The 26,348-nt window shown below is 39.9% G+C and overlaps 1 protein-coding gene across 3 annotated transcripts in view; it reads right to left on the reverse strand.

The window, feature by feature from the left end:
* SNX9 (sorting nexin 9) overlaps positions 1-23,554 on the reverse strand; it is a 61,696-nt gene extending 38,142 nt beyond the window's left edge. For 2 of the 3 annotated variants that reach the window (XM_036380683.2, XM_036380684.2), the window contains exons 1-4: positions 23,279-23,554; positions 4,989-5,075; positions 2,522-2,596; positions 1,235-1,357 (exon numbers count right to left, since the gene is read on the reverse strand). In XM_036380683.2, the coding sequence (XP_036236576.1) occupies positions 1,235-1,357; positions 2,522-2,596; positions 4,989-5,075; positions 23,279-23,290 (297 nt within the window). In that variant the 5' untranslated portion in view covers positions 23,291-23,554. The remainder of the gene's footprint in view (positions 1-1,234; positions 1,358-2,521; positions 2,597-4,988; positions 5,076-23,278) is intronic. The other variant, XM_036380682.2, reaches the window with a different exon arrangement.
* Between the last annotated feature and the right edge of the window lie 2,794 nt (positions 23,555-26,348).

The raw sequence follows: 26,348 nt of genomic DNA on the forward strand, positions 1-26,348 counted from the left end.
GCAAGGAAGAAAAGAGGTTCCCCATTTCGCACTCAAACTACTGCAGTTTTTACTGAGGCAAAACTAACCTATAATCAAAACCTTTGGCTCAGTCTGACATGAAAAACTCATGAAGGATTTAATGAATTCTGTGTTTAGCCTTACATATTAACCTGGGTATCAATTAAAAAAAATAAATATTGAGACAGTCACAGTGAGGTTTGGAGTCCTCTAGTGAGGACATGCGATCACAAAATAACAATCCTGGAATTGTCCAGCTGACTACAAGGAAGCCCAAATCAAACACTCTATAGTCAATGAACAACGTTCACTGTCATACAAAAATGTCCCATGTAGAGTTTTCAAAGGATCTCACTTCATGTCAAAGTCCTGTGGTGCAATTAAGAAAACTAATAACTGATATTTAACTGACCTATAAACTAGGTGTGTCCCCCCAGCTGTTACCATAAGTAATGCATTTACTTTCCAACACAAAAGACCTTTGCATGCTGCTGTTGGAAAAAAACGCAGATTTTGTTCTTCTGTTGACCTATGGACTTCAAAATGTTTAGCTTCCTACATGTGGGACATGCACCAGTCTGCAGACCATAAAAAACCACTTCTGTTTAAGATAATGTGTCCTCAGATATCTAACCTGGAACAAAATATTTGCTGCTTAATGAACTGGTACACCAGGCAAAAAGCTATGAATAGAGGAACAAAAATATTCTTGCAGCAAACCGAAAGTCAGCCTCTTCTCCAATTGATAATGCATGAGTTTACTTCATCTTTTTTAATCCAAGAAACTACTCTTACTCAAATTCTGAGAAAGAAATATATCTATTCACTCTGGCTGCTGATGTATAGATCCCCTAATTGTATAAGACATCAAAAAACGAAAGCTCTGGTTCCTTAATAAGGTTAGCATACTAAAAGAAGTAGCTTGAAAATAAAATACATTTGCTAAGAGTGCACTTACACTTACAGAGACTGAAGTAGTCACAGATTTATATCATTGCAGACTGGAAAGAATAAAAATGCTCCATTTCTGAAAGTGTTAAGACTACTAAATTTTCCAGCAGTGACAGCATCTGACCAGTCACACACATCATTAATATTCAACAAAAATGTTCCCTAATGAAAACACAATTTTTTTAATTAGTGCTTTCATGAAGGTTCACAAATAAAGTACAGCAAGCAATTACATCAATAAAAGTTTCCATGCCCACAGTGCCCAAAAAACCACAAGACCTACCTGATTACTGCTTTTGGCAGCAGAGTTGGTCTGAGCTGTACTTGAAGAAAGGGAATCAAAAAAGGCCTGATCGGCTAATGAGTTACCACAGCTAATGCCATCCTTTGCACCTTCTGTTATAATCTGAAATGGAAAAGGTTGAAAAAGATTCTTCATGCTTCAATTAACCAAATTATGCTTTATCATGTATAATCATCCTAACACTCATATCGCTAGACTTTAAGATGTTTGCATATAACCTTTTTAAATTCAAATTCAATTGAATTTTTTACAAGAAGCTGACATGATACTTTGGAGGATTTACTTCCACACAGATGGAACTAGGTTGCCTTACAACTACAACATACAAGACTGTTGTGGCAGTGAACACCTGCCTATAAATTTCTTAGGGAATAAAGGTTGTTAATGTAAGTGCCTGGAGACTGTTAACTCAGTGCTCAGGAGATGGAGTTGGGCCAGTACGTTTAGAAAGCCAAAAGCTACCAGACCATGAGCTAACCAACTGAAGCAAAAACACAAGGTCATGCGAGCCAGAGTGATCCTGCTTTCCCTTCCCCTCCTCCCCCTTTTGTTTTTTTTTAAGTAAACACAGCACTGCTGAAGGAAGAGAGACACATGCCTTAAGAGGCTGCAGGAATTACAGCCAAGGTATTCACCCACCTAACCAGCAACCTGCACACATGCAGACACTGGGCCATCCAAGAGTGAATGTGATTGCAGGCTTTGCACTGTGATCCCATTCCGCCCCCAAAACAATCCCACTGGTCTTTAAACAACAATCAGGACAACACACACTGAAGAGACAACAGAGGGTCTCAGTAAGAAGAAAAGCTGAGTAGTCCCTGGACTTGGTGACCCACATCCTGAGCCCCAGAAATGTGGCTCCATTCCAGATTTATGAGCATGTGTCAAGTCTGCCACAGCAACACCAGTGTATATGTGCATTACTCATTTAACTTCCATATTGCTATCTTCAGACAGAAAAAAGCTCCAATCATTGGATTATGAGACCCCCAAACCACAGCAGATTCAAAACAACTCATTTTTTAAATACTCAAGCTGTATTTACTATAGACAGCTTCCTCTTGCATTTCTTGGTAAACCACTAAGGAAGCTCAGGAGCTTCGGATGGCATGTTTGCACTGGTGTCCAAAGCCAGCTACAATTGCTACAGTGAGACTATGTATTCCAAGCTTTCTGTTTGAGCATTTCAGTTTGGTCAGCAAACCAGAGGATGGCCTTTTCAGAAGTTCTGCTTTCTTAGTGCTGAGCAGTGTAGTCACTTACCTCAACATAATCTGTTGGAACAAGTCCTCTCTCGCCTTGGCTGTTTTTTCCTTCTAACCAGCCTCCACCAACATCCTAAAAGAATTAATACAGTCATGATTTTGCTAGATGGATCCCACAACATGCTTCAAATAGCTCAGCAGGAAGCACTGTCTTGCTGTCAAATGTCAAATGCTCAGCAGGAAGCAATGTCTTGCTGTCAATGTTCAAAACACAGCTATGACTGTGAAACTGAACAAACTCACTCAAAGCTGCTGAAGCAGCAGATACTCATTTAAACATAATGCAGACCATGCTGATTTTACACAGCTATTCTGGACTTCAAATTTTAACAAGCATGAAGGGGAAAAATAATTGATTTTTCAGCACTTTTGATCATTTATGAAACCACAATCAATTGTCTGGCCACAGACTGCATATAAACACGGCTATTAGTATGTCCATTTCAATGAATTAATTTTAATCAACAGACTATAAAGAAACAAGACGCAAAGAACAAAACTCTTGGTGATATCTGTAAAACCTCTGCCTCATTTATTGAAGGTGCAGACATGTGATGAGTGAGAGCTATCACCCACAGAAATGTTAAGGCTATTCTCAAAAATTAAAAAAGCCACATGCCACGTAAGATCTGGACTGATTCTTTCCACTTCACATTTCTTTTCAGAAGCAGTCTTATGCTATTAGTTTAGAAGGAACTAACAACACTTCAGCTCTGATCTCAGTGGGACATCCTGATATTGTTTGGGGTTTTTTAAACACATATTCTACATACACTACGAAAGCTCTGTAGACATTTGCAGTTAAGTGAACTTAATTCCAGGACAACATTATCTGGAATAAGCCAGCTCTGTTTTAAATCAACCTGTTTAGGGAACACATAGCTACATGTCAAGCTAGTTCACAGATGAAAATTGGAGACATATATTCTAGACAGCGATTACTAAATTTTAGGCTTTCTTAATTTGCTTTTTAATTGATGTATTTCTTTATTCACAATTTTGTTCTTCAAAATTTTATATAGTCCTGGACTTTACAGGCACTCCAATAAGGAGAAGCCTGCTTATGTATTCAAGATTTTATGCAGTAAAGATCAAGCAGTTAGTGAAATAACAACTTGAATTTATTTTCTCTTACATACCTAAAAGCTTAATATTCAAGAACACAAAAATAATTAGACATCTCAGATTATAAATTCAACTAGCTTGGTTAAACTGCAAGAGCAATGACATCTTGAGCCAGAAGTCATATTTGCACTGCTACACTTGAAAGCAATCATCATTGGACTTGCATGACTTCAGCTATTGCCATCTAAACTTATCATATAAAAAAGACCAAGAGCCTTTGGGGCAATTTGTCATGAACACATAAAACAAAGTTTTACTTGGTTTTGTGTGTACTGCCTTAAGCCACAGATGTCTTGGTCAGTGAGAACTAGCTTAAAAGTGGTATTCTACTTATATTTATTCTTACTTTTGTGAAATGGCATTAAGGTCCTGAAGTCATTCAAAATGTTACCCCTGCCATAGCACAGCACACTATCCAAGAGGGTGCTGGCTCTGTTAAATATCTGCTTCAAGTATTTAAGATCAGTGGAACTAAAAATTATCAGGATTACACATGCCTAGGATCTTCAAAGAATTGAGTTTACTCTGCAGAATGTGTGTGTTTTACACAAATGGATAAGTAAGACCTGGCTTCATGATCAGGTAGTTTTTGTTTGTATTTGTTTCAAAAGGCAAGCCTATTCACTAAGCCATATCATTACACAAAATTCAAAGCAGAATCAACTAATACTTTGTTACCAAGGGTAATTATATATGACAATTAAAGTACACTGAAATTCAAAATGTGGACATAAATCAAATGTCAGTGCTAAAAAGCCTATTCATTTAACAATGCCCTGATAGCATTGTGATAGTATTGTCACCACTTCTTTCCTATACCTTGTTCATATTTCTTTAAAGGACACAAAATTTCAGTAAAAAATTTTTGTTGTGAGTTCTTTACCAAACTTGGAATGCTGAAGTCATTGATTAAGAAACTCAAAACCAAGAAGTGAACTGGATGTCACATTTAAATGCAAGTGGCAAGCACATGAAAGATTACATGCACACAAAATGTGCAATATTAGGCACACTAAAACAGACAAGGCATTCAGATGTACACGCTATCACCACCATTAGTTCCTTCCTTTTACTTGTCTCTCAGCTCTGTTTAGAGGAAAACAAAGCTGAGTACATTCTTATGTATGTGGGCACAGTTTGAGAAGGCCCCATCCTCCAAAACATTGCATTTGTTTCCACAAGATTCTTAGAAAATTCTTTGTATTCTGGGTTTTTTTGCTAATTCTTCAGGGAAGGGTAGCCAGGCCTTTCAGATATCACCAGCACCATTTTCCTTCCTTCTGCTGATAGAAGTAGGCCAGGAAAGTGCACTGAAGCAAATTCCATCTCAGTTTTCTTACCGGGTTGGTGATTGTGATGATCTCCCCTTCACTGACCGTCAGCTCATTGTTTCCAGGCTCAGCAGCAAAATCATACATAACACGAGCCTGTATGAGGAAAGAACATAACAGTGAGGCTTCCAGCTTCTGCAGAAGGTTTCATTAAGAAAGCATCAGCACAAATTATCCTTAACTTACAGAAATAGTCAGTGGGGGAAGGCTGAATGTACAAAGAAAACAACTCAGCACATAGGAAGCTGACATTTCCTAGATTTGAACTGCACACTCAACAGTAACAACTTCAAAAGATAAAAATCTCATGTGGAGCTTGTTGGAGATAATCGACCACAAGGATTTAAGACTGGTTGTCTTCTGTCATGTCCAAAACTACATGTACAATGTTTTCCAGGGGAAGAAGGAAAGGTTCCTAACTTCAGCAAACAATTTTTTTTTTTTTTAATACAACACATATTCCAACTCCAATTTGGGTAAAGGGAAGTAGTTCACAGAGCAAGCAATTCAGAAAAAGAAAAGCAAGTAACTGCAGATGTAAGTAACCACTGCTGTGCATAAAATGTAATACGTAAAATTATGTTTTGAGACTCTATATGGGAAGAATTATGCAAATGCAGAAACAAGCAGTGAGACTAGACTTGTTATACCTGGCATGAGGAGGGAGGGAAAAACAAAACAAATCTAATTTTTAAGTGTTTAGATACACAAAGGCTTTGTTGTGCTTTCACTCTGCTATTACACTACATAAAGAAATGTTTGAAACATTTGGTTTTACTAATAACATCATTCAGTGTACAGCAACGAGTTCCTTCTTGTACTTGGAGGGCGAGGGGAAGAAAAAAAAACTAACCAAAAAGAAGCATTTTCAAAGTATATTCAAAATATTATTTTATTGTCAAAGGAGACAATATTTATATAACAAAATAAAATGATTTCTGTTGAAAGAAAGCTATGTGATAGGAAAAAAATACTGAAAGACAGACATTTACCATCAAGTCTTGCCTGTCTCAAAACTGCAGGTCTTATAATCCTCAAAACTGAGGATTACAAAATCCTCACCCAGACACAACTTCATACAGAAAACCAGAGGAAAACAGAACTTCCCACCCCCACATTTTAATTTCATGAGTATCATGTGGAAATACTTCTGGCTGGTCAAAAGATACTTTTAAAAACAGAGCTGAGAAAAAACCATAGATGTTTCAGCTGTTCAGCTGACAAATCTAACCCCAAACCATGTGCACAACAAACCGAACACTTGGTCTTCTCCAAGAGAAGCTGCTCTCCAATACTAGAGCAGCACAACATTGCAGAAAACCATGCGTCCTAAGCACGCTGAATGCTCCCTTGCACGAAAACTTTTCCCTTAGAATGGAGGCTTTCAGCACTTTCAGATTATGCCATGCAAAACAGAGATGAAGAGGTAAAAACTGTGTTCAATTATAACACTGCTTTCTTTCCAGCAGCACATCTGGCCTCCATGGAAATATAAGAATAAGCTGCTTTACTTTCCTGAAAATGAACTGAAGAGAAGCAGCACACCTCTAGAAATACAAGTACATTTTAAGCAGGGGTGTAAAAAGCACCACGCTCCAGAGCTCTTCCCTCAGCAGTAGCAGATGGAGGTGTTGAACATGTCCTTTTTCCAGCAGGTTGTCAAAATTTATCCACTTTCTGCAATCAATTTACAGCACTCAGATGCTGGGCATCTGAATCATGGGAAAAGCAGCTTTCTTAACCAGGGAGTCTTCTTAGCCTTTTTCAAGTAATACACCATAATGTTAAATTCTTGCTTCTATTCACAGGAATGATGAGAGTTTACCAGAAAAAAAGACAACAGACAAATTTTATCAGCCTTCAGAAAAACTGGCAAAACATCCCCAGACCAGACTGGAAAGGTAAAATGTATTTCTGTCTAACAAAAGAACAGATGCAAATACTAGATTCTCCAGATACAGCAGTGAAATTAAAGTTACTCAGAGAGAAAAAAAAAAAAAAAAAAAAAAAAAAAAAAAAAAAAAAAAAAAAAAAAAAGGAAGTATTCAGCTTGTAGAGAAAGAAAAAAACAAGAGATACATAGAATTTATTAAAGTCATTGTGCTGAAGTCCACTTATTGACCTGCTCTGGACACCTGTTTCAAAAGTCAGAAAAAGTAGAAAACAGGGAAAAAATTACAAACAAACCTTGCTAACTACAGTTTAAAAAATTGAAAAACAAATTTAAAAAAAACAACCCATTTGCAATGCTACAGAAATGGATTATTACAAAGCATTAAGAATTTGAGGTACATCTGAAACCTGGTCTGTATATTGACATTTCAAATACATTCCTCATCTTTTTCTGCCAGTACTCTCCATTTCACCTGAATCTCTAGGCTCACTTGCCTATGCTGGAAATGAAGACCTTAAGAACTTCTGGCAAATAAGCTTTAACATTACCCTCCTAACTGTTGAATTTATAAACTCAACCAATTCCAAAGTAAAACTAAGTGACTAAATGTTTTTGCCCTAACTATTAAGTGTATAGTTAACAATGGAAAGCCCCCTAGGCTTTTCCTGGACAGATATATCAGCCCAAATCTACTTAAATTTCTGACAATCAGTTCCAAAATACTATAAAATGGAAAATGGTTTGACTTTCCAATAAGCCTTTTCCTTCTTACTGGCCATAAATATTGTGTATTTGCAACTCATGCAAAACTGCAAATGGGCATGGAAAAAAGCATTTAACAAGAAAAGGATTTTAGCTCCTTGGCACTGGAATACACACACTGAATACTAGGGCTAAGCTTAGGGACACTTTGAATATTCATAAAATGGGAATCTCTGATGAATTCCAGATCATAATCTGGATCAGTCCAGATTAATGAACACCAAGAAGAGAACTTCTTCAAAACACAGCTCAGAAAAAAAATTGTTACAGTAAGTGTTGTGTTTCATATTTACTTCTGATCATGTACAAAAGAATCAAACCATCCAAGAACTACAGGAACTTCAGAAATTAAAATACTTTGTTAGTGGAATAAAGGCCAATAAAGGCCACTGCTTCATTTACAGAATACTGCAAACATGTAAAACAAGAAAGAACCATTACCAAATCTATTAGCTATAAGAAAATTAATTTCATCTACTGGTTGCATGTATATCTCCCCTCTCTCACCATCACCTCTGCTCCAAGATACAAATGGTTCTATATTCTGAAGCTGTTTTGTCACTTCCTTTGAGAAAAAAACCCTGCTAATCCAAAAAGCTTTAACTGATTTCACTGACCAGAGAGCAGGCCTGGTCTTGTACTGTAAGCTACTGCTCCCTTTGCTCAGGTGGCAACAGAGCATCTCCACTGGGAATTTGGAACACATCCTGACGATCACCTCATGCTCCCTGGTGTGAGGAAAGCCTGGCATGGATTAAGCAGAACCCTGCCACAGCACATAGCAAGAGGGAAAGGGTTCTCTGATCCCCAGCATCCCTGCACCTCTGGCATATACTGCAGTTTCTCCAGAATGAGAGGGAGCCAGCAGTTTTGTCTACAAGTCCAAGATGGGGGAAACTAGTAAGAGTTAAAGGAAAATTAGCTTTTCTGCAGTATGGATATAGAAATTTAGACTGTAATAAAGGAAATAAAAAGGAAACTGGTAATTCTCAGTGTTGTATCAGCATTCTTTGGAGCTTGTTCTACCTGCTGTAGTTACACAACTGGACTCTAGTTTCCCAATTTACAGATTTACTGACTTACTACAGTGTGAAGCCTCCAACACTGAGCATTGCAATCAATAATTATTATTGTCTTTTTAGAATTATGATAGAAGCATACCTAGGAATATTAAAACACCAAAGATTCCCCACACTGAAAAGCAGTTTCTAGATTAGTGAAATATATTCCTCTTCAGGCATGGAGCAGACTTCCCTCCACTACTTCTGTCTGAGTTGAGTGCTTCCCTCTTCTTTCCATAATATTAAAATCCAAAAGGAAAAAAACCCAACAACAAAAAACCAAGCATTTGACCACTTCTTTCTGAAAGCAGACATAAGACTATGCAACTCTACCTGACAGTGTTAAGGCTCTTTAGCATAAATGAAGTGGAAGGAAGTTGTCTAGCAAAAGTCATTAAAATAAATTTCCAATGAAAGGTTACACTATTGCTTCACTAAGTTACTAGATGAATATCCAAGATCTCTACAGACATCCTGATCCACTGGCTCCTGCTGGGTGCCCCCAGAGGTGATAAAGCAACAAAAACACCTATTCCTCACAAGAAGAATTTTTCTGCCTTTTCCAAGATATTTCACTCAAGGCTAGGCTCACATGGAAAAGCACCTTACCCCAAAATTGAACGATCTTGATGTGCACAGGCCACACTTGCCTGCATTACAGTTCAGCTGCAGCAGGGTAGCTCTGTCATGGAGAAGGACAGTGGAAGCCCCTGTGTATTCCTCACCAGCCATAAGGACACAGGCTGACAGCTAATGCACATCAGTTGTGCTCAGAGCAGCTTTTACAACACCTTCCCTGCCTCAGCCTTCCTTGAGATGAATGATCAACGACCCACATAGAATGACTACTGGTTTTTCTTTAAGTTCACACTTCTGAAGCAAAATGTTTTTGTAATGCTGGATTTCCTGCCTGCAATGCAACAGTTCTGCATCAAAGTATGCTTTATAGCACAAAAATTGGAGAAGCCCCTCAAAAACTGGACACGCCTTTGAAAATGCTTTCCCTACGCACAGGACTTCATTTGTATTAGGAAGAGATCTAGTGTTACACCATAGATTATCTGTTTCAACCATGTGTTACAATTTAGGAAACTTGTACCACAACTGCTTTTCTCGGTCAGCAGGCAGTGGCAGATAGTACAAAGGAAATATCCATAGAAGTTTCATGGCATGAAAATCCCGTAACTGCACACGTTTCTCTTCATAGTTGGCACTTCAGCAGTTCAGAGCTTCAGCCACCCTGCACTGCTCTTGTCAAGAGACAGGGATTCACAGGTTTAAATTGCTTGTTGCCACTGTCAGAAATACAAGTGCTGTACCACAGCAGCAAGATGGCAACACGTCATGCTGGTGGCACCAATTCCCATATTGACAGAAGGAGGATCAAATTCTGGATTTCTCTTTTAGGAAGTATACGAGGCAGATAAGTGCAGGTTTCTCTAAAACCTGCATCCACTGGAGGAACAGAAACCATAATTTGGGAAGCCTGGCAGAATGCCAAAAATAAATAATTTAAATAAAGAAAAGTTAATCATTAGCATTGGCTCTAAACAAGTCAAAGTCCACACATTTTAAATGGCCGTGTCAATGAGAAGACTTGAACTTTTCTTCTAGGACAGCAGCCTAAGCTTTTAGCTGGGATGAACAACAAAGGGCTTTTGGTCACCTCAAGTAACTCCAGGCACACATCTGGTATGAATAAACTTCAGAACAGCTTGCTACAAAAACTGCTTCAGTTAGTACAAATATTCTTCAGTAGGTATAGTAAGCCTTTGAATCTGCTGCTTGTGAAATACTGATAAGCATTATGTTGCTCACACCTAGAAGCACAGAAGAGGAAAATGCATTTATTTCCTCCCAGACTTCATTTTATTAGTTATCTTCTAAAAGCTTTTTGGATGTCGGTTTGGTTTTTAGTACATTTTTTGTGAGGTCTCTTTCATTAGGTTTTTTCAGAATTACTTTTTCCCACAAATATTGCTTTTAGAAATAAAATATTCATTCTAAAGGGCAGTTCTAAGAGAATAAAACAGAAATAGCATAGCTGCAATACAGGTTGGGATCTCAGGATTGGAGAAATTAAGAAAGCAGAAAGAAAATAATAAAGACAAAAACCTAGCTGCAAATACATCACTTCAGAAATTAGCAGTATATTCTGATTACTTCCTAAAGAATGGTTCAAAATGAAGCATTTAGTCTAAAGAGTGACAATATTCTTCCACACAAAAAACAATTAACTTAAAACTATTTTAGCATTTTCTTTCCTCTGCTAATCTTTCCCGGCATTTTGCTCTGTGATTACTATCTGTAAAAAACTAGTGGTTTGTAGGTATTTTACTGCTTAGAATAAGTGCAAGACATCTCACCTGTTATAAGCTGCAGCCTTAAACCCCTCGCTGTTCTCACTGTGCCAGTGAAGCTCCAGGGAAGACTCAGGGTAGGCACAGATCTAAAGGACAGCTTAGCCATTGTTTTGTCTCACCATCCACAGACTACTTAAGTTGCCATGTTTTAATCAATGCATCTTTGAAAAAACTCTCCCAGATCAAAACACATGCTAAGTCCCTCTGTGGAAATTATGGGGAATTCTGCAAGAAGTTTAAAAGGGCAGGTGTCCAAAATGCTGAGAAAAACAGTAAGAACACAGGAATACAGACAGGAGCCCCTCATGTCTTTCCCCCCTCAGAGGACTGAGGACACCAGCTTTCTTCCAACAGTGCCTAACATTTTGGTTGATCTAATAATTTCCCTATCCTTTAGCCTGAAATCTAAGCTTGTTCAAAAGCTAAGTGCCCCGAGTCTGAAGAGATTTGCATCATCTTCATCACTGAATCACAGAACCATAGAATGGTTTGGGTCAGACTGACCTCAGAGATCATCTTGTTTCAACAACCTTGCCATGGGAAGGGACACCTTCCACTACACCAGGCTGCTCAAAGCCTCATCCAACCTGGCCTTGAAAATATAAAAAACATTTATACTACTAATGAAGGAAACATCCGGGGCTATGATTTGACAAAAAAATGTATTTTCATTTTAGTCCCTCTATCAAACTCTATCAGGCTGCAAGGCAAAGTGTGCATTTGGATAGCCTATGCAGAATTATCAAGTGGCTCCTCAGGTGCTATGACTCTCAGCCTGGAGAAGCAGCTACTCTCCGTCCTGACTGTGGTAAAGAAATGTCTACATGTTCCTCTCACAGGCTTTCCTAAGAGACAAGACACAACCCAAAAATTGACAATAGAAGAATTAGAGGACACAAGGGACACTGTCTTCTAAGACAGACTCCTACAGAAACAGCGCCTTGGGAATTCGAGAGATTATCCATTATACTAGCAGTATATTTACTGACAGTAAAGTGATAAAGATTTATTATGAAGGAGACACCAATGTTTATCTTTCTAACTACTATAGAGAAACTGGAGAAAATGTATATTGCTTATATTGGGCTAGGCATCAATTCTTGTGCATGTGCTCAGCAACATCTGCCTAGAAAACTAGCTTGAAGAAACTGGAACATTTTATACTACGATTTTATTAAACAATAAGCAAAAAATAAAATTCACTTATTTAATTAAGACCTCCCTTTAGTATTAAATTTCTTCTCAATATGATTTCATTTTGCTTTTAGCAACATCAGAATTAAAGCAAACTCAACCAAAAAGTAAAATTAAATTCAGTAAAGAACTCCACTTCTGGATGAAGAGAGAAGGTCACAATATTCAGGTATCATTACTCCAAGTTCCCTCACCAGCTCTAACTGCTGGATCCTCACATTACAAATTCACATTAAAAATGCCTCTTGATCCACTGGCTCACTTTTCTCTGGGCAATTTTTCAACTCTAAAATAAGTTCACTAGCCTGCAGCTAATCATTTGAAGTCAACAGTACTGACTATAAGCATACTAGAACTAAATTAAACACAGACAAAAATCTAAGAAACAAGGACTTGTGTAATTTCTTTCTGTTAGTAAAATATGTTTGCAGACAGGTGCAAAACTCAGAAGTTGCATGTGCCTACAATATTTCAGGCAGGTATTTAATTAAGTATTTATACTGGATTAAAATGTCTATCTCATATTGGAATTGACAACAAAATATAAAGTGTTTCCAAAAAGTACAAACCACAAAGTCTGACACCTTTATATGGTAAGGGACAGGAAGGCAATACTCAATTTCCACCAACATGCATGTGGTTTAAACCACTGGCACTTCTAGAATTAGAATGGAAGAAAGAAGTGTCTAGGCAAGTGTTCAAGTGTTAAAGAGACTTGGAAATGTTTCCTGTAGTAATAAAGACAACAGCTTACTAGCCACTTCAGCAACTTGGGCTTTCCTCAGTGAGGACAGATTAACTCTTCAGATCGACCACACAGGACTTCACTGTCTTGCTGAAAATAATTTTTGGTCATGAAAGACCACCTGAACTCAGTTCAGGCTAGTCCCAGTCATTTTTTGTTCCATATTTTATTTTTGATTCACAGAACATGAGCTTCTTTACAGCTGTCTACCTGTCAGCAAACATCACCACACCCCAAAGCTCAGTGAAATGTGCTCCTGGCCAGCATTACAGGCAGAATGCACATCAAGAACTTGCATTCAAGTGAATTCCTACACAGGAAGCCTCTTGTTCTACTCAAGCATCTGGAACTAAAAGTCATTGATGCAGAACAAGGTCTAAAATGGTTATATGACTAAGATCTCTGAAAAGTGGTAGAGTAAAACATATCTCAAAATTGTAAGATGTTGAAAGAAATTATAGCTTCTTTCCACACAGTTATAAGCCAGGTGGGTAGATAACCATGCCACAGAGCATGAAAAAAGCAAAGAGAAACTGTGATGTTTTCCAGATTTACAGCAGTGCTTAAAAATATTTAAGTCTGAGACTTATCTATAAGCAGTTTAGTGGTTTAAAAAAGCAGCATATTTTCAGAATAACTACCATGCACTACTAAAAGAGGTGCTTGGTTACATTTTGGTGTGTTCATATTGACTTATTTATGGAGTATTGTCAGACCCAAGAACAGAATCTCCATGCGCCCAAGCAACACCGAAGCAAGGGAAATTCAGTTGCAGAAATTCAAGACACCCATGTGATTTAGAGATATTTCCAAATACTGACTCAGATACTCCCCTGAATCACATCTGAGCTTTCCGTTGGGTTAAGCACCTGAAAAGCTTTTTTCTTGTTTAAAACATTACTTATAAACTAGTCATCAATTAAAATGTACTGCAAAACTCCTACCATGAGTGAGGAACTCCAGTGATACCAGATCTTCTGCAGAATCAATTTACTGCACTGCTCTAAGTGCCCAGCCTTCCCCATGTTTTCCTTTCTGAATACCAACCTTTCCCAGATCCTCAGAGAAACTGGAGACTCAACAATTTGATAACATTAATTCCAGTTTCACCATGACTACAGCAATGTATATAAATGCAGAAGTGTATAATAAAAAGTGTATAATAAATGCAGCAAGTGCAGCATGGGTTTGTATTTATGGATGTCAGGCAGGATGCATTTATCTCAAGTGTGATTAAAATCTCTGCCTAGATTAATCATTACTGTATCTCTGAAATCAAACTGCAAAACTTACAACTGTTTGCTGAACCAATATTTAATGGTGTGTTTCAGAAGCCTGCTGTGCCAAGTCCCCTGATGTTTGCCTGAAACTTTAGGGCACAGTTCTGTCCCCAAAGAACAGAGCCAGTAAGATGTGAAGGTTTCAGAAAAAGCCAGCAGCATTCACCAGAAAAATTGCCACATTGTGACCTACTCATTAAGACAGCTTGTAGTCACACAATAGGGCTGCCTCTAGGAGAGCAGAGATTAGAAAAAATTAGTAATTATCTTAATAATTGGAGAGGGACAAAGTTTCACTAAGGTTATCTAGCAAACTTTAAGCCCTTTCAGACTCAGCACACTATTACACATTGTGGATCTCAATGTACCACATGCACAGGCCACTGTAGAAGCAAATGAATACCTGGCAAAGCAAACAAAGTGCATGTTAAAATGATGCTGCTTCAAATAAACTTCGTCTATAAAATACAGAATGGAATAGCTGAACTACTCTGAAGTCCCAAACACTGGTAAATATTAATAGGAAAACACATGCTGAATAGCATGCTCACTGAAAGCAGTTGGGAAGGAATCTGAAACGCAGCAGGATGAGCTCTCCACATGGAATTCTGCTAAATTCTCTGTTACTTGAGGAACCAACATTAATCAATATACTAATTTTTTCTTATAGCACAGTTTCTATTAAAAACACTACTTTGTAAAAGCCTATGTTTATTTTCATTTTATAAACACAAGTGAGGAAACAGCTACACCAACATAAATGCATTACCATTTTATCAGATGAAGCTTCTTTACTCTAGAACTGGGCAAGGTTCACATTTTTTGGGTTCTAAAGTATCCAAGCCTACAGCTATTTTAGGCTTTTCTATTGGCAGTGGAGAAAAGTACAAGACCCTGTAAGATTACAAACTTTATTTCATGATAAATGGCAGCTCAAATAAGCAAAGCTCAGTCATTAGACCTGGTCAGAGAACACCCAGACTTGAACTGGACATTAATGACCTGCAATTAAATGCAATGTGCACATTAGCAGTGTAGGCATATCCCACTTTAAGACAAAGAGTTAGAAAAAAAGAAGGAAAAGAATGCTTGGAGAGATGCATCTAACAAATAAAAAAACAAACCAAGAGATGTAATGAATGACAGAACTGGATTAAGTCATGCAACACTGAAAGTTTGACAGAACACCTCGCAAACTTTTCTTGTACCAGCAACCTTTACAGTGACAGAAAGCATCAAAGAAGTCTGAAAAGAAAGTTAGAACTTCTGCTTCCTTACGAATTACTAGAAAATTTGGCAGCTTGACAGAATGTGACAGAGCTGTTGATAAAAAAATTGTCATTGAACAACCTTCATACAAACATCCAAGACTGTGGTCTAGTTATTTGCAGCAAGGAAGACATTTAATTTTGTATTCCACAAGCAATCATTTTCAGAAGAAAAATATAGGGCTATTAAGGAAGGAAATTACAGCACTGCTGAAAGAAGTGTGCTGTAACTAGGTAAGCACTAATTACATTATATTATCATATGTAATTGCAATATTCAGTCACTGAATTAAACCTTGACCCCCCGCCCAAAAAACGAACCAATGCAGTGGAGGAAATAAGACATTTAAGCTTCACTCTCAAATCCCATGAAGCTATAAGGTGAAGTGAAGCACCTCATCAGTCATTGCCTCACTGCTGCAGAAAGATGAATTGTATAGGCTCTTCAGGCAATACTAGAATTTAAATAAGAACTAGAAAAAACAATAAATGTAATAGCCTTATATCAACTGTCTTTCTTCTGGAAACCAATTACATGATCACCATAGAGGGAAAAAAAAACCCCAAACTCGTCATATAGAAGGGAGGTACAGTCTAAAGTACAGTCTAAATACTCTATTCTAAGAGTATTTTTATAGCTGTTCTTGCAAATTAGCCATTTTGTTCTGTCAACCAAGAAAGAAAACACTTTGCTTGAATTGAGATGACAACTAATTTTTGCTCTGAACAATGAGAACTGCAGTCTCAGAAGGCTGGGAAAAGCAAAGCAAGTCCAAAACCTACTGTGTTTAAACAGAGATACCATGTGAACACACAAAATAAAAGCACAACAGTTCCCATGCCAAGAATGAGCAGATGGCAACTCAGAGCAGAAGTCAGTAACTCAATGACAAGTCATAAGAAATAAGACCCATCAACCAATTCTTCACCAGTCTCCACCTTTTTACAGGAGTGGGACTGAATGATTTCACCTGGCAAGTCCCACTTGCAGAAACCCTGGGCCAGACATGGCTGCCTCTCCCCAGATGCAGCTGTTTTGCTTGGGCTCCCCAGAGACCTCCCATAGGCTGCACTGCCCATCTTCTCACCACCTCCTCCTCCTTCCAGCCACCTATTTTGCACATTGGAAACCCCTCCCATACAGTGGCTTCCTTTAAAGGGCCAGGACCTTGGGGAAGAGCTGCTGTAAAATACAGGAGGAAATAGAGTTTTACCCACAAAACACATGTTCACACACAGTCACTGGTTTGACTTTACCCAGCACATTTCTATGAGCACACACCCCAGCAGTGCCCAGGATGGCTCATGTGCCCTTCATACCATGCCATGTCCCAAATGTCTCCTCACAACTACACAACAGCCGGACCAGGCTGCATAACGGCAACTCCCTACAGGAAAAGCTGTTCCTTGTGCCCTTCTCCCCTTAATGTGGGTCTTACAGAGGACTATCTGCCAAAGTTAAATGATTCTGGTCTTGAGTGTCTTTTTGTTTTTTATATATATTGTTGACAGAGGTTTCTTATTCATACAAAGCTCAAAGATAAAGAAGGCTTGGGAAAGAAAGTGATAATGCTCAGAGTTTAAGTTAAATTTTCCTGTAAGCAATATGCCTTTTTTTTTCTCTCTCTTCAGTAGCACTTGAATTTTGCTTATTGGACTACTACAAGATTGCTCTGTTGTTTGAACTTTCAGTCACTTGGGAAGCTCCTTTCCAATCATAAACTGCTGAGAAATGCAACTAAATGGAAATGCAACTAAAGAAAATAAAAGCACAAGCTCTGATTTTCAGCCCTCCGAGAAGTGTAAAGTGGATTCGGAGAAATTGTCATTGTGAAACACGCTTTGAAATAGAAGAAGTTTAGCTTTAAATGCTGAACAGTGCAATAGCTATTTACTTAAAATAATTCTAGATATCAAAATGCTCATCTGGTCTACTGCAGGGCTGGTTGAAACAAATCACTCCCACTATTTTACAGTCTCTTCTCTATTACCAGCTTTTAAAATGTTTTGCAAGACTGCTTCCAACATCATAAATGTTACAATTGCTTGTAAATTTAATACAGGAGGGAACCCACGTATTTGAAATGCCAAAATTCTCAAGTGATTTTTACTTTGGTGATCTCTGTAAACTCTGAAATTTGCCAGATGCCCTAATCAAATAAGGAGAGGTTTACTAAACATTCAGACACTCTTCTAGGACTTTTTTCAAGACCTGAAAATCTGAGGAGGAAGATAATTCAGAGGAAAACCTTGAAAGAATGCAGTAAAATAAACCTTCTTACCAAGCTACAGTTACCTGTAAAGCCTTATTGCTGAAGTAATACCAATATACGAGAAATTCTACCAGAGTGAAAACTTGAAACTCTGAATCTATAAACCAGATGTAGCTTATGACATTTGATACCAGACTTCCTTCTCTTTGGCTGCTGTAATCATGTTTTTAAATGATGACCTCTGGTAATGAGTCTCTGATGACTCTGCCTAGGTGCTCAAAATAACTTTGAAAAACTGAGTCAGAGGAATCATTACTCAAGCACAGCATCACTCAGAAGCTTACCAGCTTTCCAGCACAGAAATGAGAAACCTTGAACTGGTAATTGCTGCAATGTAACATAAACCACATATCACTGAATCTTTAAAAGACCATAAGGCCGGACAGAAAGACAAAAGAACAGAAAATCTGTGTCTTCGTAAAATAACTGTACCAGTTTTCATGCTCATCCTAGCATCTCACTCCTCCAACAGGTTAGGAATCTGTGGTTCATCTGCATTACCAAACATTTTGCCCTTCTCTAATCATCTTGTTTCCCCTTAAAAAACAAACCACCAAACCAATTTAATCTAAAAAGCCCCAGGAAGTAGCCCCGCATCTACTTAATACTACCCTAAAAGATCCAAACAACATTTTACATCATTAGACTGTAACATCAAAATCATTGCTTCACCTAATAATTTTGTTCCATCACAATTTACATGCACAGATCATCTGTGATCTCATGTTTTGAATTATGTCTTGTTTTACTGAATTTAAATAATGGAGCATGTTGAATGGATTAGGACGTGATCTGCATAGAAGAGGATGGATCATCCCAACTCACAGATGTCTTAAGATTTATTAACTGAATCTTCCTTTAAGATGAGATTTACGAAAGGGGTCTACTTCCAAAGTTAGGACAATGCAGAATGCAGATTAACAGAATACAAAGTCTGGGTATTTTGGAGGGTTTAGCACAGAGGAGTGCTTCACTTCCCAGCTGCAAATCAGAACAAGGAATTGTTTCTAGCAAACCCAAGTGATGGTATAAAGGAAAATGTTGGACTTCTTTGGGAAGCCTTACACTGCTGAGAGTAACAGAGAATGAAAAAGAAAGATGAAAGGAAGGATACACACTTAGGGATATTAATCTTTAAGGCTAATGTGCTGTTACCTTTTCCTGCCTGAAATTTTCATATGTAAATCATGACCTTCCTTTACCACAACTAGAAGAACCATGCTGAATTCAACTATACCTGGCCAGTGACATTAAAAGAAAAAATCCAACGTGATTAGATGGACAAGAAAGCCTTGAACAGCATTTCCTTGTTTTAGAAGTACTGTTAAATTGTATCTTCTTTAAAGAACAGAATATTTAGTCTAAGCTTTCATTTCAAAGGACTTCCTCCCACAAAAAGGGGCCCAGTCCTGAAAACAGAACCAGATAAATGAGTCCTCAAAGTACACAAACCATTGAACAATCAAGAACATAATGGTGAGATATAAGTGCCCTTAAAGTTACAAAGAAAAAAAACTGTAGGAATTGACAGTAAGAGGGGCCCAACTTCACAAAGCTTATCAACAACTGCCTTATGAAATACCTCTCTTGGGAAAGCAATGTCACCAACATCAACAATGTTACACGAATAAATCAGCTCCTAGTTACAATTTCTAAATTAAAACTCTCACCACATGTTATCAGCACAGGTTCCAGAAGAACTGGAAGGACTGTCTGTCCAGACCCTATTCAGTTCTCTCACTTCCTTCTGAAATCAGGGCTTATCAAATGGCAAAACATCAGCCTTTTCAAGAAAAGGACTTGCCTACATTTTAAAATAATAAATAAGTTTAAAAATAGGCTAAGGTAGAGAGAATGTTGTTTAAAAGCCAGCATATTGCTTCCTGACATTTCTAGCTCTCCCTATTCAATGAAGCTCAAAAACAAAAGAAAGGACATGAGTAAAGCTGGGACTTGGCAAACTCTACTGGGGAAAGAATAGGAAAGGCCAAAGAAACCATGAAGGAACAAATAGAAGAATGACAATTTCACCTGTGGCTTTTGTAAGCAACTATGACAGAAACATTTACCAAACTGCATCTTCCTTGTGACCAAGTTTAGAAAATTTTTTAGGCTCAGGCACTTTCTGTGTCACATCATTTGTGACACAGTTAAAAAGAAGGAATTAGTAGGGTTAACTCTGCTTCTCAAAAGCATCCAAAATAAAAGTATCTAGCTTAAATCACCAGTTCTTGAATGTGGACATTAAATTGCTTTACCTCTGAAGTTGGGTTCAGTTAAATGACTGTGAAACTCTAGAAGTCTCCTAAACAACCTTCTTTTTTTTTTCTTATTTTGATAGAGTTTAACATTTGTTTCAGTTTTCTGAGCACATAACCTTGAGCAAACCACAAAGTCCACTGCCAAGCTACAGTAAGGATCTAGCCAACAGAAGAACTGCCTCCAGAAGCCTTAGATCCTCCATTTCCCATTTATATTTTCACCCTTCTCTGTGAAAGTCTCCTGCTGCCAACTATACCACCCCACCCAACCTCCTGTATCAGCTCTGAGCAAACTTTCAACTATTGCAACTACCTAGAACTGGAGAAATGACGCCGCTGTTTCCATTCAGTGAATATTTTTGCTATGTCAGCAATTTACTGTATCTTAAAAACAGGCCTGACAGGTGTTGGAGTAGACTCCTGGGATGTACATACAGCATGGGATGAGGAGCAAGAAAGGAGAAGGTGCAATGGCCACTGCTAATGTAGCTCGCAACATCAGACACAGCCTTCAGAGTGCTTAAGGCCTCCAGCCACCCCACCTGTTTTGACAGAAGACTCCCTACCAAGTTGCTAGCTAACAAATATGCTAGGAAAGCATCAGTAAAGGCTTCTTGGTATGAAAATAGTAGTCCTTTGCCCTAAAAGCTTTTATTGTTTCAATAAGAAATGCATTGATTTGGAATGGTACAGAGAAGAGCCAGCACATTACCCAATTGTATATCACATCTTCATACATGAAAACTCAAGGAATTTAATTGCTGTGGTTTATCAAAGTGGGAGCAAGAAAACTGGCCAAGGATTACAAGCTAGCTATGAAAGAAACCCCTATTTGCATCCTTCAGCCTCATGAAATCTAACACCTTGATTCAAGCATTTGTAAATCCTGTAGAGAAAATGATAAATTTGAAAACAGAAGCCGGGCAAGTTCAGATTCAAAAGAAAGATGTATCAACAGCAAGAGAGATGGTTTAAAAACAACAACAACAACAAAAAAGACAGACTGAATTTTCCATCATTGAAAGCATTCAAATCAAGAATCAATTTACCCCCAGCCCTCCTTGGAAAGTATATTCTAGTTTAAACAGGAATCAATTCAGGAAGCACTAACAGCCCATGCAGCACAGGCCACGCTGGACTGTCAGTCACCCTTATCAGCTATATAGGATTTGACACCATTAAAGTTGAAAAATTCATACTCCAGACAACTATAGTTTAGTTTTGTTAACATTTCACATAAAATACAAATACACCTTGCATATTTCTTTCAAAAAGAAGCAATTTGTGAAGGAGCACAAGCAGAAGGTGAGAAATTTGTTTACAATTTAAAAAACAAAAATTTACATTCCAAATGAAATGGTGACTGGTTAGTTGGCTGAGCTCCTAAAAACTATTTTTTCAGCCAGTTACTCCCTTACCCTGCTCAAAAACACAATATATTCTTTACTATAGCTGACATTCGCACAACATGAACAAAATAAAATCCAAACCAGGGCAGTTTGCAGAGAGGGACCCATCTCCTGGGTAGAGCTCACAGAAAACAAAGTAAGCTTCTCTTCAGTACTCGTCAGAGTTACCAGCATAACAAAATAATAGCAATAAAATACCAACTCTTTCCTGACTACCACTTACCAATTTTAGCCTTCAAGTCAAAGTACATTACCATATCTTGCAATGTGTAGAATGAAAAAAATTGCACCACCTGATTTTAAGCCAGTCTGGATTAGGAAGTCAGAAATTATACGCCCTTCCATCTGGGGCCATAATGTTTCCAAAAAATATTTAAAGAACAGCAAAGTGAAAGTTTCCCTATGTATGAATAAAATGGATCATGTATTCGGCACAGAACACGAGATCCCGTGAGGATACTGCACCTCAAAGTGAGCTGAGAAACAGTACACTGGTTTAGTACAGTACCTGCCTCACATACTGTGTATTATGTGGTATATACTCACCAGAAGTAATTTTCTTGCTACCTACAATCGTTAGATTGAGTAAAAAATATTCACACACACATTCCATGAATTACTAGAACTCACCAATATAAAAACCAAGTCTATCAACAATATTCTAAAAGCTCAACAGAAACATAAATTTCACTATATTGACTATATTTACTGTATTTTTAAACTGCCTAAGTGATTTTGAAACCTAAAATCAAGTTCTCTGTGCTTTGGAAAAAGTTAATCCAAACTTGAGCCACCATCAGCTTACATGGTTACAAAGACGGCTACTTATACACTAAATCTGACACATTCAAGATGTGGAATTTCTTCAGCACTGAGAAGAGCAACATAAATAGTGCACTGTATGAGAAAGGCCTCAGTAAAAGGAAGTTTTTTAAAATGCTTGCCAACCTAATGGAATCAGGTGACTCAAAGCAATACTTCAAATACCAAAAAAGTCTTCCTGAGATACTTAGACAAGTCACAGATGAGTTGCCGGTGCATGTTAACTCACACCTACACAAGCAGAGATGCTTTCATCAACCAATATAGTAAACAAATATTGTTTGTTTAGAAAGGGGCCATTTTCAGATAGGATGGGCTAATTTTGACAGCTGCATTAGCAGCAGATACTGTTGAAGAACTGAACAAAACAATTTAACTTCCTGTCTTTTTTTTTGTTGCTGTTGGGTTTGTTTGGTTTTTTTTTTTCGCGTGTAAAATCACAGCTTACTCTTAAGAGGTCGCACAGTGCGGACCCTGGGCTCCCACCAGAGACACGGCACAGCCACCCCCGGAGGCCACCGAAGGGGTCAGCATCAGCTGCCCTGACGAGCGGGCCGGGACAGCCGGGCCGGGACAGCCGGGCCGGGACAGCCGGGCCGGGACAGCCGGTGGCCGAGGCCTCTCCCGGCGCCCCGCCGCTCCCCGGGCGCGGTGGCAGCGGGGCAAGGGACGCCCGGGCGGCAGGAGCAGCAGCCTCGGCCTCTGGCAGCTCTACGACCCTACAGTCGTTCCACTGAGGAGCGGGGACGGAGGGGCACAAACACAGCAGAAAAACAACTTTCCCCCGCCCCGGAGTCGCCGAGCCCCGAGCAGGGGCCGGGCAGTGGCGCCGAGGCCCGAGCGCGGCGCTCCCTCCGTCCCTCCCGCGGCTCCGGCAGGACCGGCTCCCCCGGCCCGCAGCCCGTCCGCCCGGGACCCCCGCCCGCCCGGCCGGGCCCGCTGGCGCAGAGCCCCGGGCGCTGCTCACCTTGGTGGCCATGGCGCTGCCGGCCGGGCTGCGCTGCCGCTCTGCCCTCTCTCTCTCTCTCCGTGCCGCGGCTACTCGGTCGGTCGGTCGGTCGGTCGGTGTGTCCGGCCCGCCCGCCGCCGCCGCTGGGCCGCGCAGGCGGCTCCTCCTCAGCGTCCCCGGCCGCCGCCGCCGCCTCCTGGGGGCCGCTGCGCGGCTCAGCAGCCAAGCGCCGGCGCTGGGCAGGCGGGGGCTGGTGTGGCCGCGCCGCGATGCCCCCGCCTCGGCCGCCCTTTCCGCCGGCTCGGCTCAGCTCGGCTCGCTCGCACCCGAGGGCAATGGCGGGGCTTTGTGCCCGCAGCCTTTCCGGCAGGGCCTGGGGGAGGGAGGCACCCGCCGCGCTGCGCTGATCCCCGGGGGAGCCGCCCCGGCCGGTCCCGGGGGCGATGGGGGCGGGCGGACGGAGCTCGCCCACCCCCCATGCCCTCAAGGGCTTTGCTTTGTAGTCAGAGTTTGGCCTCACATTCGCTCGCGTGGGGGAGAGAGCCCGCAGGAAGGCGTTGTGTGCCCCTCGGGTGCCTTTGAATGGAAATTTCAAAGCAACCATACAGCAAGGAAAGCAATTTTTTCCTCGGCCAGGCTCCATCCACGGCTGCTAGGGCAGTGTACATCGTCCCTGACCTGTTTCGGCCGGGCCTTGGTGTACAGCAGTTATCAGCAGCAGTACAAGGCACCAAGGAGCTATAGCTGCTCAAGGGCGGTAGAGTTCCTGTTGGGCACTCTATGACCATCTCATAAAAACTGCCTGCAGCCCCACTTGACTCCCAGCCTGCAGGAGAGATGAGATGGGAGGCTAAAGCAAAGGGAATTTGAAAATACGGTGGTAGTGATCGTACAAGGTACTGCACCATCCAAAAAGTGCAGCCTCTTGTTGGTATATTTATAGTGGTTGGCCTGGGATCAAGAGACTTCCTTTCTGTAGAAGGAAATACACAGTGTAATCGCCAGGGACACCAGGGAGAGCCCCAGAAGGCAGGTAGGCTGTAGGGAAACTGCATAGAACTCTACATCTGTATTTCCTTGCCCATAGAATTACAAGCTTTTTTTCTGCCATTGGTATAGTTTCTCAGTGAGAGCTTTATTAAAAGAGAAAAATACATTCACAGGTTAAACATTGGAAAAAATTTCCCTAGTTGGACCCGTGAAATAGTTTCCACGGAAAGTGAGGATGAGGAAATAAGACGAAGCTGGCTGTTCATTTGCCACCACTTTTTGAGTGATTGAACTGATTAACTTCAGAAGTTTCCAAACTCATTTGCTTCTGGTTTTAGCTTTTTCAGAATTCAATTAAATACAACATTTCCAACTTCCTACTCTCTGTAACAGCAGTACCTAAAGTGAAACCTTTCTGTGTGGCTCACAAGTGACGTTGTAGGACACCACCTTTAAGGTGAAGTATTGTATTTAGCATCAGTTTTGCCATGTGGTCCATCAATAGACTGGCATCTCATCTACCTTACAAGCAAAACTCCCTGAAAGTGACTTCATTTCTGTACTAAGACATCCTGTTCTTCCATTTTCTCAGCAACAATCTTTCCAACATGGCATGTTTTGATCCTTTTTTTTATAAAAAGGGGAGAGGTATGGAACCCAGAGACCCAGCACTGTCTCCTTTAGGGACCCCTAGCTGATAGGACTGTGAAGCACCCTCTGTCCTTTCTCCAGATGCTGCTTTGCTATGTGAAATATAACAAACTTGTGGCTTTAGCATAAGCTTGAGTCTGTGTCATTCTTTACCTGTGGTCAGCACAACTGCCAGAAAAGTTTAATGTGCAGCTGCTACCCAGTGTGGTTTAGCAGAGCTCTGCTTGCCTTCTGTGGAATGAAGAGCACAGTCATGACTTGTCCAGCCTCTCTGTGTGCTTAAAGCCTCCACAGTTTTCCACTGTGAGGTGCTCCTGAAAATGTCTTACTTGACGAGTTTGAGGGATGAAGGAAATATTACCATTTCTCTCAATGTGAGAGAATATTCTGAGGAAAAAAAAAATTAATGGGATTTTTCCAATACTATTTGCAATTAATTGCTGTTAATTCTTGTTTCAATGAAGATATTCTTAGGAATCACTTTGGATTGCAACTAAACCTATCCCTTCTTAGCAGTAAGCTTTATTATTTCTTAACGCAGAGAGCCAAATACCCACAAATTGCCAATGAAACCACCTAAAATTTCCCAGACTTCTCAAATTAGTTACTTTTCTGCTACCAAGCTGTGTCCTAGTTAATTAGGACTGGATGTTTGCTTAGCATTAGACATAAAAGAAATCTCAGTGGCTTCAGTGGGGTTGTTTACATATCTAAGCATTTGGTAGTTTTGAAATGTAGTGCTCTGTGTGGAGCTTATCAGCTTTCAAACACAGCTGACTAATTATTCACTTTGTACTAAAGCCCCAGTGTACCTCAGAAAAAAACAATCAGTAACAGAAGAAAATCTCCTACCCAGCATATAAGTAAATTCTCTCTCTTTACTAGGTGTGTATTTTTGCAGCTAGCTGGTCTGCAGTGGTTCCCAGGAATGCCGAGGTCATGGAGAAGTGATCTTCTACAAAACCTCATCAAATGAAAAGCTCCTGCCAATGAGCTAGTGCTATGCAGATTTTTTAAATTAAAGCTGGACTCTGAGAAGGGACATGGAGAACATTTGCTGAATATGTTCCCTGCTCAGCAAGGCCTGCCTGTAGCTTCAAGCTCACAGGAAGTCGGTGACCTTGTATGTTCTGACTTATGCAAACTTGGTGGGGAATGATAAAGAAACAGTGTTCTTCAGATAACCTTCAAACTGAAAACCATCTGGAGAAAGAACTACATTTTGGGTTTATAAGTTACCGTCCTCAGGAGCTCCTTGAGGTGGTGCACCTTGGATTTGTCCCTGCTGGGAGCCTGTGCCCCTGGCAGTACCTGGGTGATCGAGGTGGCCCTGAGGCGTTCAACTCAGCTCCGGAGGCATTTTCAGCAGCAATTATCACTAGTGGCAAACAACTTTGCAAATGGAGCAGGCTGTCAAATGCATGTTTTTGGGAAGTCTTTGCAGGAG

Source organism: Molothrus ater, chromosome 3, assembly GCF_012460135.2.
Source record: "Molothrus ater isolate BHLD 08-10-18 breed brown headed cowbird chromosome 3, BPBGC_Mater_1.1, whole genome shotgun sequence".
Lineage (NCBI taxonomy): Eukaryota > Metazoa > Chordata > Aves > Passeriformes > Icteridae > Molothrus > Molothrus ater.